The 12,853-nt window shown below is 54.3% G+C and overlaps 1 protein-coding gene across 2 annotated transcripts in view; it reads right to left on the reverse strand.

Annotated features, from left to right (window-relative positions):
• Window positions 1-3,329: 3,329 nt before the first annotated feature.
• LIMK2 (LIM domain kinase 2) overlaps window positions 3,330-12,853 on the reverse strand; it is a 55,912-nt gene continuing 46,388 nt past the window's right edge. Inside the window, exons 9-16 of one of the 2 annotated variants that reach the window (XM_007453180.1) lie at window positions 12,245-12,331; window positions 11,469-11,600; window positions 11,168-11,224; window positions 8,979-9,044; window positions 7,871-8,045; window positions 7,116-7,171; window positions 5,893-6,050; window positions 3,330-3,719 (exon numbers count right to left, since the gene is read on the reverse strand). In XM_007453180.1, the coding sequence (XP_007453242.1) occupies window positions 3,575-3,719; window positions 5,893-6,050; window positions 7,116-7,171; window positions 7,871-8,045; window positions 8,979-9,044; window positions 11,168-11,224; window positions 11,469-11,600; window positions 12,245-12,331 (876 nt within the window). In that variant the 3' untranslated portion in view covers window positions 3,330-3,574. The remainder of the gene's footprint in view (window positions 3,720-5,892; window positions 6,051-7,115; window positions 7,172-7,870; window positions 8,046-8,978; window positions 9,045-11,167; window positions 11,225-11,468; window positions 11,601-12,244; window positions 12,332-12,853) is intronic. The other variant, XM_007453181.1, reaches the window with a different exon arrangement.

Genomic DNA, 12,853 nt, shown 5'->3' on the forward strand with positions numbered 1-12,853 from the left:
CTTAGGAAGAGGATAAAGAAGGATCTGCAGCTGCCTCAGGCCACAGGACCCGAGTGGACCTGGAGTGTCCCAGATGGTCTCTCTTCGGGGTGGACAGTGACCTTTCATTCTTCAGGGGTGAGACAGCAGCCAGCTAACCTACGGGAATGACACTGTGGGTGAGGCCTTGTGAACTGCTTCTGAGAGGTTAACCTGGAAACCCACTCGGAGGCAGGGTGATGGAGGGGGCTTCAGGACTTGGCGCCTGCCTCGGCCCAAATCTGCAGGTGGCTCTGTAGCCTCCAGGCCAGCGCCTTCCTGTGGGGTCAATAGGGCGAGGGCCACGACCCCTAACTTGTAAAATAATCATAGAACCATTGAGGGACCTTAGGGTTCCCGAAGCCTTTTGGACAGAGGGGCCAGAAGTGGAAACTGACATTCAGGGTCACAGAGGAAGCTACCAGCACGGCCAGCCCTGAGGTCCTCATATCACGCTCGGAGGCCTTAGCACTGCTTTCCGTCCACAGAGCTTCCTTCCCAAAGCCCTGCCACTGCCTCACGTGGAGAGGGGTTAGTGGGGCCCAGTCTCTCTGGCAGGCTGTTCCTGGAAGTGATTTGCTGAGGGGACCTAGGCCTCAGGGGGTCCCTTGTTGGTAGAGATGCAGAAGAGAACATTACTGGTTTCTACTTTTCTATAAAAGCATTTCTCTGTGTACATGTTTTATATACCTCATTCTGACACCTGCCTATAAAGTGCGGGAAATTGCTCTGCATTTGACTTATATAAATAATAAAAAAAAAGACGACTCCATATTGCCAAGTTTTTGTGGGGTATCAGGACCCTCCTCCCAAAAGTTGGAAAGTTTTTGGTTACCTTGTCAACACCTGCATGGCAAGCTCTGGCTCTGTCCTTCACTCGGGCCCTGCACCTAGGAGGCAGCAGCAGCTGGATGGTTGGGAACTGCAGCCTCCGTGTTTGGGCGTCACCATCAGGAGCTTTTCAGGTCGAAGTTGCAGGAAAGAGGGTGTGTGGTATCCCAAAGGAGGCCGGTCACTGCAAATCCTCACCCCGTCAGCATTCTTTCCAAGGTGGAGATAGTTAAAATGAACATCCAGGCAGCCCCTGGCAGGGGCTGGAGACGGGGTGGTGGGTGGTGGTGCTGTAGCAGCTGAAGGAGGGATAGGTGTACAGATGGGGGAAGAGTCTCCAGGCTCCCGGGAGCAGCTCTGGGCTGTGGAAGGTCCCTGCGGGGGTGACTCCTAGGGCTCCAGAAGAAGCTACCAATGGGAGTTCGTTGGGCTTTTTAGCAGGGATTTAGCAGTAGGTTCTCAGCCTACTAGGAACACTTAGGGTGACCTCTGCCCATACTCAAGACACTGCTCTATACTTCTAGAGTATCAGTTTTTCCAGGAAACAGATCCTGCCCTTCAGTTGGACTCCAGCTTTTGGAGAAATCACCTTTGGGTATGTGGATACCTAGTGTGCCCAGGATCCTACAAGCCAGATCGCAACATCTTGCCCAGCCGTCACCCTCCACGACAGACCCCATGTGCAGAAGCAAGAAGCAGGTCTCCCCCTTAGCACTTGCAGGGAAACACCAGGGGTGGGGGTGACTTGCATACATTTCTTCCCTTAATGAAGGTGGCACCCAGCCCTGCAGAGAAGACTCCAGGATAGCCTGGCTATGGGAGTGCACGGATGTCAGAGGGCGGCAGCGTATGTCCCTGAAGGGGTGACTCAGGCAGGAGGTGGGAGTCAGACCTGCTGCAAGGCCGGGGCTGCCTCAGGTGGGTCGTGCATGTTCTCTGGAGCAGGCTTGTGTCTGTGTAAGGAGGGGAATCAGAGGTGGGGGGCATGAGAAGTCCCTGCCGTGCGGTCAAAGTGGCCAGCACACCCTCCACATGCATCTCCCTGAACCAGGCCGCAAGTCACTCTCACTCTCAGCATGGTCGGTTATGTTAACTGCTTAATTTATTTGGTCTGCTCGATGGCCCCGCTTGGGCCCACCCCCCACACTTGTGGGGACCACTGAGGCACCACCAGCCACACAATGCTGGCCTTCCCGCTGCCGGGAGCCCAGGGCTCAACCCTACAGCAAACCTGCACACTCCACACTTAAGTATGGTCTAGACAGCAAGGAAACTCTGGCCAGAGGTGACATCTAGTCCCACAACTCATCAGGTCTATGTACAGCGTTTCACATAACACCCCACAGATATAACAAGATAGTCTGAACAGCAACTGTTCTCCTGCATCACTCCCACCCGCCTCCTCCCCCCAACCCCCAATATAACCACCATCGCAGTAAGATCCCAAACCCACTCCTAATCTGTTAAATATGGTGCAAGGTCCCACTTATGGGGAGGCAAATCTACTTGTATTCAAGACCCCCACCCCAGCTCTGGAAGCCAGGGTAGAGGGTGTCCCCTGGGCTTTTCAGCACCCACAGCTCTGAGCTGTGGCTCAGGAGGCTGGGGCCAGGAGCTCATGAGCTGGGCCAGCCAACATGGGAGGTAGAAGCCAGAGAGCCCGGCTCGGGGAGATGTCCCCCCCAGCACCTCTACTCTGGGACCCTGCCACCACCTCTTGCCACCCAAGCTGCTGCCTGGATCAGGCACAGTGAGGGGTGAGCATCGGCTGCCACGAGGACAAGGCTGGGAGACTGCTGAGATTCCCAGCACCCCGCCCCATACACTGGGCCTGTGACCAGCCACACTGTCCTCCAGAACCCACCTAGCAAAATCCCAGGCTCCTGAGGTGCCTACCAGGGTGTGAGTGACAGCAGCCAGGATACTAGAGCTTTCTAGTGGGCAGGGCCTCTTTCCTTCCAGCCCCAGCCTCTTCCTGCACTTGTGGCTGACTGCTTGTGGGAGGCAGAAAGGAAGTTCCCAGCCAGTCTCCAGCCGCTCAGTTTGAGAACATGGGGGGAAGCTCCCCCTCGAGCTGATGTTCACCGGGAGGTGAACAGAAACCAGCCCTTCCCCTGACTCCTGGCCGGACACACTACAAACTGACTAAGGGACCCTTCAAATCCTACTCCCTTGACCCTGCCCAGGGGAGGGCGGGATGTGGCGTGGAAGGGGGTAGCACCACTGTCACTTCACATCCTCGGATGGCCGCTCACTCTGCCATGCTCTCATGAGAAGTCCTTCTGCACCAGCTGGACCAGAGGCTTCAGAGCCCACAGGCAGGTGCACCTGGGATCCTGCCCAGCAGGTCCAGGTCACAATGATTAGTGTAAGCAAGAGCCTCCCGGAATCCACTGCCAGGGAGTTCCCGAGTGGTCATGAGTAACAGATTCCTCCTGGCATGGGGACCAGGCTTTTTTTTTGTTTGTTAGTTTGTTTTCTTCTTCACAGCTTTCAGGCGAGTGTTGGATTTACAGACAGTAACCAGGCCCCAGAACCTGTGGAGGTGGCTTCCCCGGTGCTGCACCCGCTCGCCTCCTGGGGAGGTAGTAGGGATGGCTGGTTCTGCTTCTAAACAAGCTGCCAATCCACAGGAAGCACGGAAGGCCCTGCCCACCGCAGGGATGGGGCGCAGAGGGGGCAGTGCTGGCTGTGGAACGCCCCCCCGCAGGGGGCTGGGCCGGGGCTAGGGGGGCGAGTCCCGGGTCAGGCCATATTGCACGGTCACTGTGTGGTCCAGCTCCTCCAGCTCTGCAGGCAGCGGGATGCCCAGGTCCCCAAGGTACAGGGAGAGGGCCTCAAAGGAGTCCTCCAGTTTGGAGAATGCTGGTCTAGAAAGAAAAGGAGTTGGAGACAGGTGAGATATGGGATGGTAGCGGGGGGAGAGAAAGGGTGGCACAGAAGGCACCCAGGCCTGCGGCTCCACTGCTTCCTGGGTGTCTGACCTTGGGCAAGCCCCTTAACCTTGGTGTACCTCTGTGGGAAACAGGGGTCATGTAACTGCGTAGGATGTTGCTGTAAAGATGAGAGATAATAACACTGGGAGAAGGCTGGTCTTGCAGCTCAAAAAAAGCAAGTCCAGGAGAAAAAAAGCCCATCCCACGTCTTGGAGAAAATGCAACCATCATAGGTGGGACTGGACTAAGTACCCTTTTAAAGACCCTTTCCAGTCCTCAGACTGTTTCCACATCAATGGATCTGCCCCGGGAGGGGCATTTCATAGACTCTGGTAGCCCTTCCCAAGGAGTAAAGCTAATGCTCCTAGTGCCCTGGAGACAGCTCAGCTGCCCTGGAACCCGACACCTCAGGCTTACTCTCCCGCCTCCTCCTTGATTTTGCTTAGATATCTTGTCACCTTCTTGGCAAGGCCAACTCTGATCACCATGTTAAAAATTATAACTTGCACCCTAAACAATCCTCTTTCCTCGGCTTGACCCCTTTTTCCATAGCATCTGTCACTTCCTCATATGCAACAGTTTGTCATATCTATTGTTTATCACTTCCCCTTGTTAGAATGTGAGTCCCCGGAGGGCAGGCCCCTTGGTTTTGTTCACTGCAGCATCCCAGAGCTTATGAACACAGCGTCTGGCACGTGGTAGGCACTCAGTAATATTGTCTGAATTAAACAGACATTTACAATGACTGAGAAGGGATATTAGCAAACGAATATTGTGTGGCTTAACATTTTCTCCTCATGCTCTTGTTCTGGTGTGACTGAAGGATTTTGGTCCTTTGGTCCATGAAGGAACAAGATTCAGAGCCTCCTACCAGCAAATCCCAAGTCTAAAGTGGATCTTCGGAAATCATTTAAAAATAAAGGTTGGGGGCTTCCCTGGTGGCGCAGCGGTTGAGAGTCCACCTGCTGATGCAGGGGACACGGGTTTGAGCCCTGGTCTGGGAAGATCCCACATGCTGCAGAGCAACTGGGCCCGTAAGCCACAACTACTGAGCCTGCGCTCCGCAACAAGAGAGGCCACGACAGTGAGAGGCCCGCGCACTGCAATGAAGAGTGGCCCCCGCTTGCCACAACTAGAGAAAGCCCTTGCACAGAAACGAAGACCCAACACAGTCAAAAATAAAAATAAATAAAAGAAGGCTCAACATTAAAAAAATAAATAAAGATTAAAAAACAAAATCAACGTAACTATTTAAAAAAATTAAAAAAATAAAGGTTATGTGCCAACTGGGCGTTATCTTGGGCGGGATGGAGCTGGGGAGTGGGGAGTGCTGAGGGGCACACTGCTCAGGAGATTATAGAAAACGTATACTTCCTGTCCTATATATTTTGGTAATGTTTGAATTTGTTTTTTAAAAGAAACATAATTTCTGATAGCAGAAGCACAAAGGTTCTAGTTTTCTAATGCACAAACTTAAAAAGACTCAGAATAACTTTGGTAATAATGAAAGCTATAACCTGAGAAGAATAAAGGTAATTTTAAAAGATTTCTTTAAAGGAAGAAAATGGCTAAACGCATAAAGATGCTCACAGTAGTAACACCTATTGTAAGGAGAAACTGGAAAAACCTGAACATCTACATTATGTATATTATGTACATGTTGATACAGTCTCCTAGTGAATTTCACAGTCAACAAAAATGATAATCTGGAATACTGGGTAGTGACAATATGCAGAGCAAAATAAAACTTTTCTCTATTTGACATTATATATGAACAAAACATATGTATTTGGACATGGACGTGGGAATATGGAAACATGGAGACACTTATGCTGTTAGCATGGTGTAGGTTTGGGTGAATTTCCTGCTGTTAAAGTTTCTTTTAACAGCTGTCTCTGGGTTATATCCAGGTCACTTGCTACGATACCCTCGTCTTCCGTCCCCTCGACTGGCATGTCAGGGTTGTCAGGTGGCTTCGGTGGTCGACAGCCATCCTCGAATTCAAGGCTTTTGCCACCCCAGTTCCTGGGAAGGGCTTGGGGATGGCTGAAGGCAGGGGCGAGCATCCCAGGACCATGCGGGTTGGCAGACAGGAGCGGATACCAACCTGCTCTCGGGCTCCAGTCTACAGCAGATGGCGGCCAGGGGGAAGAAGGCTGGGGGGCAGTCCGTGGGGACAAACTTCTCCCAGAAGAGCTTCACGTTGAGGCCGAAGTCCAGTGTTCGGGGCAGGCAATCAGGATCTGCATACACCTGCCCGATGATCTGCAGGTGGGAAGACAGTGGTCAGGAATGGGCTGCTAATGTGCAGCCGCATGGCAGGGGTGGGCCATGCTGGTGTGTGGACAGGACAGGAAGGATGGTCAGAAGAGGGAGGTAAAAACCGAGATTAGAGGGCTCCACCTCCCCTGTTTCTCCAAATCTTGCTAATCCAGACTTGTCTCTCGACTGAGAGTGTGGTTACTAAGGAGGGTTTGGAAGAGGCCTCACTGCAGCAGAAGCACAATATTCCCAACTGGCCTCTGGAGGGGCAGCTTCCACACACCCGACCCTGCCCTGCTCTGTACCCTTCTGTCTGTGTCCCCTGACAGAGTTTAGGCCCTGAGAAGGTTGGCGCTGGGTCTGATTCAAGTCTGAAACCCTTTGGCGCCAGACCAGTGCTTTGTACACAGTAGGTGCTCAAGTGATCTCTGTTAGAGAACAATATTTTTAAAAACCTTCCTTCATTATTCCAACCGTCCCTCTCGTCTCCTCTACCACATCTCACTCCGTGGGAAGCACAGAAGCCTTTCAATGTATGTACTCGACTCAGTGCTTCAAGACAGACTGAGCTAAGCTCCTGAGGGCAGGACTCTTTCCGTGACTCACTCTGCACCCCACAGAGCCCAGCGCTGTGCCACACGGGCCAGCGCTTCCTGGAGTGTCTGCTGCTCCTTGTTGGGCTGAGGGTGGGGGCAGCACGAGTGCCTGGGGAAGGTGGCACAGAGGGAAAGGCTACATCTGGCCCAAGAGCTAGAAGGACAACCTCCTGCCCTTCCTGGTGAAGTTTCGTGTCCCGCCCACCCCCTTACTGGCCATGTGACCAAGAGCAAGCCACTGCCCCTTTCTGAGCCTCAGCTTCCTCACCTAAATAAGCCCGGCCCAATCCTTCTCATGGCACCAATGAGACTCGAAGGTGTCAACAGATCTGTGATAAACTACATAACCCTCCGCTGGTGTTGATTTTATGGCAAGCTACTCATCTTAGGAGGAGGAGGAGCCCCAGTTCTGACTAGGGGGCCGAGCTGCTGGGCCTGCTGCCTCAGTCCCGGCCTCCATGCAGGAGCTCACCTCACAGAGGACAATCCCAAAAGAGAAGACATCCACGGTCTCGTCGTAGCTCTTTCCTTGGGGAACACAGGAGAGCAGGCTATTAGGTTTAGTCCCTTCTCTGCTCTGCACTGAGTCTAGAGCCAGGTCAGGCCACAGCCAAGAAACAGGGTTAGAATAGGTTCTGTGGGGATGCCCCAAGGCTGCCCTGGATAGCCTTTCCTCAGTCCTGGGTGGGCTGCCTTGGAGAGATCTTGTGAAACAACACTGCCCAGGATGAAACTGCATGGGATAGTGAAAGAGAATTGGACAGGGTTCATATGGACCCTGACACTGCCTGCTGTGTGCTCCTGGGCAGATTCCTGAACCTCTCTGGGCTGCAGACTCCAGAAAGGGAGGCCTTGCGGCCCTGTGTGGTTCAAGAATCCAATGAGCATCTCTGGCTGGTTAGAGCATTATCCACAAGGGGGCGCCACACTTCAGTTCTCAACACGGAGAGAGAAGAAAAGGCAATCAACAGCCTGAGCTCTCAGCTACCCTTGGTGCTCAAAAGCCACAGTCAGACCTCAGCGTGGGCCCAGAATGGGGCACTGGCCAGCTCGCAGGACTGAGCTCAGGGAGGGAGGAGTTTATGAGGTCCAGCCTGGCAGGGGATAAAAACCATCTAGCCCTCAGCTCTGGGTACCTGGTCTTACACTTCACAGGCCTCCCCTGAAGCCCCCAGGGCTCTGCTGAGAGATGTGGCCCCACCTCCCCTCTGGGGTGTCAGGACTCACCATTCAGCATCTCAGGGGCCATCCAGTAGGGGTTTCCCACCACCGTGTAGCGTTTCTTGCGGTCACTCTTGCGCAAGGTACGCTTCTTGGTGGTGGCCTTCTCCACTGGGGGCTTCTTCCTCTCCTCGACTATGAGCCGTGACAGCCCAAAGTCTGCCACCACCACGGTCTTGTCCTGGGAGCACAAGGGCCAGGTTAGCTCTTGGTGGGAACATTCCCAAAAGCAGCCACTGGGAAGGGGAGAAAAGGAGTGTAGCAAAGGGGTGTCTTAGCAAACGGGGCTCGGCATTTGTTTTTTCACTGTCTGCTCTCTGCACAGAGCAGGCTCCCCAGGCCTGGGGGTGTTCTCAGCAGAGGCGCTGGAGCCTGGAGGGGTAAGGCTCTGGGACCCGGAGAGTGGAACTCAGAGGCAGGACAGAGGATTTCTTTTGTTTTGTGTTTTTCTCATCCTGCCTTGTTCCCAGAAAGATTTAAGGCCGTGGCTAGAACCAGGATAAGACAGAAAAAGACAAGGTGGAGGCATTCAGTGGGGGGACGTAGGGGAGATAAGCTCTTCAAACAGCTACAAGGCAGTCATGTGGAAAAGGGATTAAGACTGTTTGGTGTAAGTCCAGAGGGCACAGCCAGGGCCAGTAAGTGGACACCCAGGAAGCCACACTGAAAGTCAACAGGAGTAGTAACATTGTAACAGCCAAAGCTGACCAGCAAGGGGAACAGAGGCTGGCCCCAAACCAGTCACTGTGAATTTACTAGCTCTGTGGCCTCGGGCTGAGGCTTCAGGCGCCAAGGCTGTAAAACGGTCCTCAGTGAGTTGCTTTCACCATCACAGGGCAAAACCAGGAAAAGCGACAGGGCTCTATGTACAGTTAAGGAACTTCTCAAGTCCTTTCTAACCAAAGGATTTCAAAGCTGCTACTGGGAGGAGGTGGGATTCGTCTGCATGTGTTAGGAAGCCCCTGGAAAACAGAGGAGGGCATTGGAGGCAGCAGGAGGGGCAAGACAGGAGCCCTAGGTGATACCTCTGGTCTAAAGCAATAGGGGACAGTCTCCCTGGTGACAAGGAGGCCAGGAGGACCGCCCTGGGGAGGCCCAGAGTGGTGGGACATACCAGCTTGATGAGGCAGTTGTGCGAGTTCAGATCCCGGTGGATGATACACATTGAATGCAAATAGGCCTGGAACAGAAGTATGAGCTGAGGCCAATGGGCAGTTAATCAACCAGATGGTGACTCTGAAACCGGGGGCCACAGAACCTGCTCTTCTCCCAGGTCATCCCCACCCAGCTTCAGACCCAACCCGGACTCCAGAGCCCTCCTGCTGTCACTCCCTTGTCCCACCGACAACAGAAAGCCAAAGGCCGCCGGGGCTTCCCCTCTCCCTGACGCCATCTCCTGCCCATCCTCTGTTCACTGACCCAACCCAACCCAGTGGATGCTCTCTCCTCAAGTCTCCGACTCCACTGGGCCCTGGCCCTTGCAAGCCTCCATCCCCTCTACCCACTTTACTTAAGATGCCCCACCTGGGTGCATTGCTCCTGCCCCTTCACACCCTCACCCTCACCCCAGTCTCTGGCGTCAGCCACTCTGGATCCTTCTTGCTGTGAAAGGGCAAGTGGCCTCCTCCTGGCCCAGCTGGCTCTGTGCTCCCAACGTCCCCCTCCCCTGAGACTCAGCACCCTCCCCGCTCCCTATGGTCTAGTGGTGAGGATTCGGTGCTCTCACTTTGACCTCTCCCTCTTCCTATCCAAATGTTTCCAAACTGGTCTCTACTTGCTATTTCCCCCCTCCAGGCCTCTGCCTCTGGTTCTTGTCATCCTGGAGCCACTTCCTTTTCCTTCTCTTCCCCAGCAAGAATGGAAGGAGCCACTCCCCAGCCCCCTGCAGCCCCCACAGCACTGCTTCCGGCCCCTGGGCTCCTAGGGCTGCTCACACGCCCAGGGAGCTCTTCCTGACCTGCCTGCCACCCCTCCTCCGAGGCTGCCCATGCCTCTCCCGAGACACCTGCCCTCGAGACGCCTACCTTTTCCTTCCGGCCTCCTCAATGTCAGCGCCTCTCAAAGCCACCTTCTCTTCACTGCTGACCCCCACGAACCACCAGCGCATCAGTCTCAGCAGATGCCTATCCTATCCTAGCTCTTCCCAAACCCATTTCCCGACCATCACTCCCCCGCCCCCCCACCCCCGGCAGTCTGGTAGACGACACCACTGTTCTTCTAGGCACCTCAAGGTGCCCCGGGCCCACCTCCCCCCACCCCTGCTCCCTCACTACCAACCAGTCTCCATTCTGACTCCACCCTGCCTCCCAGTCTCCTGGTCCCACAGCCCCACTGTTATTCAGAAACCTGAAAGGTTTCATGACTCCCAACCCAGGTCTTCCTGCCCTGAGTTCTTCCAACTCCCCACCAACCTACTGACCACACCAGAGTCACCTTCAAAACAGCACAGCTCTGATCACGAAATGTTCTTGCTTAAAAATCTTGTATGTGTGTCTTTTGGGCTTCCTAAATAAAGTCCGGACTCCTTAGCTTAAACGCAGGGATTTCAATGTTCCCCCTGTCTAATACTGTCTTCATGGACCCCATATAGAACAGCAGGCATTAAAATCTCAGGTTTGGGGGTCAGACCAACTGACCCAAGCTCCTAGCTCCGTCCCTGTGTAGCTCAGCTTCTCATCTGGAACCAGGGCTGTCATGAGGGGTGCTAGTCCCTCAGCTCAGTGCCCGGCTTGGAGAAAGCACTCGGCAGTTGTCACTGTCCCCATCTGTGTGACTGGCACCATTCTTTCCCAGTGAAACAGACTATTTCCTCCTCTCTCCTCCCAGCTCTTTGCTGCTCTCATCACCCCAACCTTGGGGCCTCGCTGCCAAGAGGAACTTTCATGCAATTCTGACCCATCCTTCAGGGCTCAACTAGAACACAATTCCCACTTCTCTGATTTCCTGGGCAGTGAGGTTCTCTGCTTTCTCTAAGGGTCCTCAGCACCTGGATGCCCCTGTGACAGCAGGGCCAGGCCGCCTCGTGCTAGTTTGCTTCTCCAGTTCGCCTTGCCCATACCCTGTTTGCTCTTGAAGATTGGGAATTCTTTGAGAGTAGAGTTGTAAGTTGAGAACAGCCAGCTGTGGGCAATTTTCACTGGCACAGAGAGAAGCTTGATAAACAGGTGCTGAAGGACCCAGCCCATGCAGGCTGCCCAGGACAGGGTCTCTGCCTTTCAGTGCCTGCCCGCCATCCCTGCACCTCTCCTGACCCTCCACTCCCAATACCCCTGCTCCGCTGGCAGGGCTGTTGGCAGGACTCACCATTCCAGAGGCGATGCCTTTGGCAAAGCTGACCTTCTGCTGCCAGGGGAACGGGTCCTACAGGATGGAGGAATGCCCATCAGAGGCTTCTGGGCCTTGTCCCACTTGTGGTCCGGGCCCCGTGGGTCAACATGATCTGCCAGCAAACCCTCCCTGCCTGTGCCCAGTCCCGCCCAGCATGGCCCTTTGTAGGTAAAGCAGTGGGCCTCTCTGGCCATCATGGTTCCAGAGTAGTGGTGACAGAGGTGTCCCACAGACAACCCACCAAGGCTCTTGGGAACTTTGGGGGTGGCACACTCACCACGCTGCGCAGAAAGTCCTTCAGCGTGCCCCCCTCGATGTACTCCGTCAGCAGGTTCAGCTTCTTGTCCTTGTACAGCACGCCGATGAACTTGAGCACGTTGGGGTGGTCCAGGCTGCGCATCACCTTCACCTGAAGGAGGGGAGGCCAAGGAGGGCGGGTGATTTCTTTCTCACCCCTTCCCTCCAGGGAGTCAGCTTGACAAATGTGACCTGCATCTCCCACCTCCTATCTCATGTGCTGTGGAAGAAGGCCCCAGGTGGATGGGGATGGCCTCCCAGGCCTCACCCCTGGGAGCCTGACTTTCTAGGAGCTGCATCGGGGGAACTGGAGGACCCAGGACCCAAGGCCTGGAGGGCAGCACCCAGTGGAGCAATGGAGAGAGGTGGGAGAACCGTGTCAACATTCAAGGTGCCAGGCTCCCCGGGCACGGCGTTCAGGTGGGGTCACAGCATCGAGCTGCACTGAACTGGTCTGTGGTCATGTCCATCACCCCACACTCCACGAGCTCCTCTGTACCACATCTTGCTGTACCCAGCTCATGCTGTCTTTAGTGTTTGTTGCACAAATAATTATGCTGTAATTTAGAGGGGGCAGGGACGTTCCTCTAAATGATATTTTCTGCCTTAAGAAAGTGATTCCAAACTAAGTTTCCTTTTGAAATCTTTTTTTTTTTTTTTTGGTGCCAAAAGCCGGGATTGAAATCATTATTTAGTAACAACTTCCGTCTTCCAACACTGACATCAAACTCCTAACCCCCACACTCCCCTTCTTACCTCAGTCAGAAAAGTCTTCTGTGTCTCCTCGTCACACCGAATCAACTCCTTCATGACCATCACTTTGCCAGTGGCTTTGTGTGTCACCTAAAAGGAGGGTGACTGTTACTGGTGCAGAGACCAGAGGTGGTTCTGGGGAACTGTGTGAAAATCGATGTAACTGGCCATCCCATCCCCTGGAGGACACACTGAAGTAACCGGATAAAACTGACAGAGCTCATGTGTAGAACACACAGCATGGGCCCCGGGGGAATAAGAGGGGAGCACACACTCCTCCCTGGAGAGCTGGGCATGCACAAAGGAGAAGCAAGAATCCAGAAAAGGGACATGTGGGAGGAGGTGGCGGGGTGGGGGGTGGGGGGCTGCTGCCAAGCCAAGCAGGGTCTCTGGTCACCTGACACAGAAGCATGTCCCCTGGGGGAAAAGGAGTCTAGGGGCAGGAGGGTCAGTGCCACAGACATGCACCAGGGACCTGGGTGGGTTGGGAGTGAGCTCTCCAGCCCCACTGCCCCGAAGGCTGAGACACATGGCTTACCTGACACCCCCCTCCCAGCTCTCAGCAGAGGAGGAGGAGAGAAAGAGAGGTTAGTCCTCGAGACTGTTCAGCAG

Source organism: Lipotes vexillifer, unplaced genomic scaffold (genome assembly GCF_000442215.2).
Source record: "Lipotes vexillifer unplaced genomic scaffold, Lipotes_vexillifer_v1.1 scaffold1197, whole genome shotgun sequence".
NCBI classification, from domain to species: domain Eukaryota; kingdom Metazoa; phylum Chordata; class Mammalia; order Artiodactyla; family Lipotidae; genus Lipotes; species Lipotes vexillifer.